Below are 6,695 nucleotides of genomic sequence, written 5' to 3'. Positions count from 1 at the left end.
CCGCCGACCTATCTACTTGTTTGTACATTTCATTTGATCTAACCGAAGCGATAATTTATTCAAAGGTGGAGCGAGACAATTGAAGAGCCTTAACTTTAATACACCCAAATTCAACACATCAGTGAAATTGTACTCCACCAACAGTGTACGAGTCCCAAGAGATTTAAATCGTCCAGAAACCATCAAATATATAGTTTTTTTTGTTAAGGGGAATTAAAGTTAAGATACATTCAATTGTCATAAAGTACAGGAAGAGATCATCTAAAAATGAGTACCTATGAAATTCTGTCTTGTTTTTTTTTTCCATCATATATTAGGATATTAGTGTTTATTTATTCTTTAACCATGTCTTCTGTATGATTGAAATACCTGTGTTTTGCATGCATTTGACAGAAAAAATCTAGTATACCATTTATCATATTTGGATTTAGACTTGATTGTCAGTTTTTATGTTCTGTTTGTATATGTGTGTGCATCAATAAAAAGTTTGAAATGATTTTTGTATACCAGGATATTCTTTAAACCCGGAAAGAAATTGATAGAACTATGACATATAAATGTTTAAAGGTAATTATCAAATCAGCATGTGGAAATTTTATGAGGTAGATGATTAAATATTGTTCTATAGAAGAATGTACGTTTCAAACATGAAAATACGACACTTAGTATGTTAGTACTATTAAAAGGACAAATTAAAGTTGAAGTGTTAATAATTGTATATCATAATCAAAATATATAGAAAAGAATTGATATGTTCAGGCAACTTTTGTAATAGTGAAATATAATTTCATATTTTCTATTTATTTTTTAATGTTTATTTTTTATACAGAAATCTTCTATTCTTACTACTGTTGGAACACTGGATCCTCCACTAGGCTACACAAGATTAGAAGTTGCACACTTGATAACTGCACTGCTTACAACTAACTCAGATTCTGTCAGATCACAGTTAGCCACTTTGGGTACTGTGGATGTTCTGTTAGTAAGTGAACTTGTGTTGTCTGAAGTAAAATGTAAAAAAGAGACTTAATTCCAGTGTTATAATGATAATTCATAAGAATAGCCTGAATTTGTCATTAAATTCTTGAACTTACTGGTGTTTTGTTGTATGATTCATGGTTAAAAGTGTGAATATGTTGTTTTGGACTGTAATACTTTTTTCTAGTGATTGAAACTACTAAATTTCGTGTATAAAACATTTAAAAGGCATTAAAACATCACATACCATTAAAATGAACCTTTTTCATGACAGTTACGAAATGTTTCCAAGAGGACATGACCTCAGATCTATCCCCCACCCCCACCCTCCAAAAGTAGCAATTCCCTATATAGACAGAGATGAAAGTCTTCCGGATATATCCGGAAATCCGGATATTTCTAAAAAATCCTGAAAACCTCCGGTTTTTTTCCGGAGAAACACATTTTTTAAAATTATTTATCGGATTTTGGTGTTCCATGCCTACCTACCAAGTCCAAAAGAATGTGAACGAGATTTTATCTCAAACGTGCTTTAGAAAACGCGGTCATTCATCAAACAAGTTGAAGATATCTGGATATATAATATTGAACTTTTCAAACAATAATAATAACATATTTATATTCTAAGACAAAAGGAAGTATTTTTATTTATTGTTTTCAAAACTGTTTCTCCTAACAAATTAGAAATTTCATAACCTAAAAAATGATAGAAATACTAAATCAAATTATTATTATTTTTTAAGCACAAACTAGATACTATTTAGAAAGTTTGTTCTGAGTTTCAAGTAACTCGGTTTATTGATTCTATTGTTAGAAGAAACAAATGAGGGGGATATCAGTCTAGAAAGCAAACATCACATTAAAAATACTCCCTTCATACTTTATTTTGCCAAAGCAGTCACCACTTCTAGTTAAAATTAGACAAAAACATGGCAAAAACTGACAAAGATTTATCAGTGACTTAAGACCTTACTTTTCAAAATGGTGTCACCTTAACCATTGTGAGGCATTGTATCGTAATTTTTGCCTACAACATTTTTGGCTGAGATCAAACTTAGAGCATTGTTTTTATTTTTTTGGGTGATATACATTACATAATGTCAAATAATCTCAAAATATTTTTGAATAAAAATTGGTGAAATATTTTTTTATGTTACCCGATATAACAGTGGCTTTTTGCACCCACAAATCGACAGTTTTAGGTAACAAATATGTTTGTAAAAGACTGCACAGTACAAAAATGCACACATTTTTGCTGTTTTCAACAAATTTAAAATTGCCCTGTTTTTTTTAAACAGATATATCATTACTTATTATAATAAAATAGTCATATATTCCAAAATTCATAACACATAGACCTAATGTTATAGGTTTATTACATCCACAAAATTGTAACCATGCAAATGTCATGTGGAAATATATCAAAACCTTAGTACAAAACAAAATTTCAGTGTTCCTGTTGATTTGGTTTGATGATTATCAATATTAATACGTATAATGTCACAAGAACAATTTAACCAATAACTCTTACAGTATTTGGTAAAACTCCATAAGTCATGAATGTGAATGTGCCTATAATTACTTTGTAGTATATTATTACCAAGTACTAACTAAGAAATCAGTATATTTGAAATTTCATCTTCGATTCTCTAATTGATTAAGGTTCTATAAGAATTTAACCTTTGGCATATTCAAATTAAATAATTGAAGCCTTCCACCAGATCCTAGGGGGAAAAAAAATGGCTAAATGTAGGGAAGTTGGGTTGAAAATATTAGGAAATTGGCTAAAAAATAAGGCACATGAAGAGTACATTATTTAGAAAAGACAACAAAACGAGAAACACTTACCTGTGTGCAAAAGTTCTTGTAATAAATAATGTTATGTTTTCACATTGCAACTCATTCCTTTTCCCACAGGGGCACAAAAGAAAAAGTACTAGTTTTGTTCACATATGGGTCATTACTTGATACTCTTATAAAAAGCCTCAAATGAATGGGAACATTTTCCTTTAGGAAATGCATGATTTTTTCCAATACTTGCTTTCCTTTAGATGGCCACAAGGTAAATTGGTTTTGTGTTTCTAACCAATATCTAATAAACACATCCAATTGCTTCATATCTTGATCATTAGTATTTTAATCATAAAATATGTTGCACCCTGAATTACTGTTCTTTAGGACATCCACCAGCTTCTTTAGAAGGTGGAATTCTTTGCTGACTACCAATCCAAAACTGATGATGATGGAGCACTTGAGAGAAACACTGATCAACATCATCACATGAAAAGTCTTTGCTTATAATATTTATTGCCCCCATGCTTATACTTCTCTCTCATTTGTTTTTAAAGCTACACTTGGAAAGGAATAATAAGTCATGGGTCTGGGATGTAGAGCCCAAGCAGTAGCTCCTGATGGTTTATGATTGTAATATTCCTTTTTTGCTGTTGTTAATGCTGTTGCCTAGTTGGTTAACATATGCCAAAGTAAATCTTAACCTTCTTTACATATGTGAACCTTTCACTGTGCTGTTTTACTAGAAAAGTCCAGGGATATGAACTGAAAACATTATGTAGCAAAGCATGCAAAGGACATCCAAGTTCTTCATTCTTTACACCACACACAAATATGGTATGATGTTCATTTATGTCCTATTTGTCCAACAAAGTTTTTAAATGTACACTACCTGTGTACACCTTAACACTCCCAATATGGGCTCAGTCAATTTGACCAGCCACATGATCTTTTTGTACTTGTTTAAAGTTATTACAGATTTAATACTTATAACTCTCAATATAGTGGGTATATCTTCACGAAATTTGGCAGTCTTTCATTTAATATTACAAGTCTTTCACATACAAAAAGTCATATTTCTTAATGAAGTATTTTTAATAAAAAATAAAAATAAAGATTTGTCCATGAATATATTGAGTATTTGTTTTCAATAGTCCGTGTGCAAAGTAATTTTCTAGTTAAAATTAAAAATATTTTTACTCACCTCAAAAATCTCAAATTTCCTTTGTGTAATCCCTAAAACCTCTAAAATGCATTTTCTCTACCCTATCTCAAAATGGGATCGGTCAAATCGACCGATCTTGTAACCACCAAAAAAAATAATTAAATAAACCAAAATTAACTTTTTTTTCTTTCCATATTGACTTCAAATTGTAACATGAAACATTTGTTTATCCTAAGTAGCTCTAAGTTTGTAACATTATACATCTATTTATAATTAAACTTTATTGTTTTATTGCCCTTTGAACTGTGTCTAACTACTATATGCGCCATCGTAAGTTGTAAATCACTCGGGGAATGTGAAGCTCATGTTATGCCATCGAATCTCATTACTCACGAGCTGCTCCAGTGCATGATTCTTGAACAATTTTAATTATATTATTATTATTACTTATTTTACCTAATCTAGTCTTAAATAACTTAAAAAGATCCACATTTTTAGACTTTAGTAGTTACTTTTACAATAATAAATAATGAATAAATATGAAAAACAAGAAATAAAATACTTACCCAGGTCTTTTTTTTTGGCTGTTGATTGTTAATGACACTTAACCCTACTTTTTTATATACTAATGCCAGTAATGCACTACATAATTTTTATTTAATTAAGTGATGCACCAAAGAACTAAGAATAATAACATGGAACAACAGACAATTTCCCCTATCACAAATTTTCTGGCTTTCTAACTATGCAAAAAGAGCTATTACAAATTCATCCAAGCTAGTTATTATCTTTCCCTTGGGAACAAAGCTTGTACTAACAAAGAAAATGCACAATTCTCTGGTCAGAAAACAACGTAATATAATACATAATTTCATGGATGAAAACCTTTGCTTTCTATTTGTTATATATAATATAGTATTAAGAGTAAGAGAGAACTATTAACAAATCTTGAAAAGAGAGGATGTGACAGGTGGGTGTGGCAAGAGGGGGTCTGATTTTCTATTTGATGGTTCTGTAACCAAACAAGATTGAAGGCTATAAAAATTATGGTTTGTCTGAGCAATGACGATTTTATAGTGAGTAATTTGTTAAATTGAAAAGGTGGTGAATAAAATAGAGAAGAGGGGATGCCTAGAGAAAATATGTCACATTTCTCACACCAGGAGAAATTAAAGATTTTTTTAAATATTGCTTTATAAAATTAAGAACTTAAAACTTTTATACTATTAAAATATGGATTATTAGCTAGCTATAATTTTATGCTATACTAACTGGTATAACATAAAAAAAGTAGTTTAATTGAATTTTGAACATAAGTTACTATAATCTCATGATATGCATAGCAAAGGATGCCTGTGGCAATAGGGTTAAAACAGCACAAAATTATCCCAGTTTTATGAAAAGTGCAAAAAGCTATAGAAACAGTTAAAATGTATGACATGATATTCAGTACTTTTTTATGTCATAGATATAAAGTCTTATTAGTTTAGTCAAACTTTCTGACTAGGGTTAAAATACATGTATCAAATTTGTAATCAATCTTCAAGTGACATTCAAAACCATGTCAGACACAAAAACATGTTGTTGTTTTTTTCATAAAAATTGTTTCAAATAAACAACCATACGTTTAAGCAGTTTCATAACTGAAATTGAATTCAGGTTGCCAAATCTCTTTTTCCATACCCCTACTCAGTTTTTATTCACTTGGACAACACAAGTTTACCCTTTCATTAGAAACTTAGTTTCAAGTAATAGTTTTCATTTATCATTTGGACATCAAATGAACTCTTATGCTATGATAAGCCAGCATATACTTCCTTCATGTGCTGCCAGCATGTTCCAACTTTATAACTGCAGTTCTGGAATTTAAGCTTAAAACCAACTGATATTCTAACAAATACAGTAAGCCTTGAGAAGAAAAATATATTTGGTATTGAAGGGTAATAATTACTCATAGTTTGAAAAAGTCACACACATTGCAATATGAATAACATCATCAACAAAGTAAGTTTTTAAAAAATATTTGATGAAAACATGGGATAATTATAGGGATTATAGGACAACACAAAGATGATGGGAGGACTCATAAAGTTTACAAGCATGCTTACTACATGATATCATATTCAGCAAGACTACACAGATGAGCATAATTATACTAAAATTGTGAACTTTACTAAAATTATTTTCCACAGGAAGCCATATTTAAGAAACTGCTAAAAGAGCAGCTAATGACATTTTACAGCTGTAAATAAATTAAGCAACACTTGAGCATATATACAATATTAAACAGTTTCACAATAAATAAAATTTATTAAAAACAGAGCACAGCTCTAAAAAGAGATTACATGATGGTGGCATACTGGACATACACCAAGCCATTCAGTCACTCATATATACACACACACACATGTAATGCACTGAATATAAAATTTCCCACAAAGTTTATAAACCATTGATAAATAAGACTTCTCAAGCCATTCTTAGTGCTGTTTTTGTACTGTTTACAAATAACTATGTGTATATAAGCACAGCTGTGTGCACTACCTCTTCAATGAAGCGCCACTATCTCTACTGCTACAGCAAGAAAAATACAACCGCTATCTTCTGCTACTTTTGAGATAAACATTTTTCATGATAATTTATTTTTGTCAATGGATAACGGAAGAAGGAAATATACAAATTTATTGGTAAGTGGTAATACTTTATTGCTACAACAACATAATACAGACTTCTCAGAAAAACTGATTCATATTTGTGAATG

General features: G+C 30.2%; 1 protein-coding gene across 1 annotated transcript in view; it reads right to left on the bottom strand.

Annotated features, from left to right (window-relative positions):
- The window catches only part of LOC106458040 (serine/threonine-protein phosphatase 6 regulatory subunit 3-like), an 81,577-nt gene that overhangs the window by 40,144 nt on the left and 34,738 nt on the right, over positions 1–6,695 (bottom strand). The window contains 2 exon segments of the mRNA XM_022384178.1: positions 948–1,064; positions 6,660–6,665. Of these exon segments, the coding sequence (XP_022239886.1) occupies positions 948–1,064; positions 6,660–6,665 (123 nt within the window).

This window comes from Limulus polyphemus, unplaced genomic scaffold (assembly GCF_000517525.1).
Source record: "Limulus polyphemus unplaced genomic scaffold, Limulus_polyphemus-2.1.2 Scaffold408, whole genome shotgun sequence".
Taxonomy (NCBI): Eukaryota; Metazoa; Arthropoda; class Merostomata; order Xiphosura; family Limulidae; genus Limulus; species Limulus polyphemus.
This window is presented reverse-complemented; position numbering and strand designations above follow the sequence as displayed.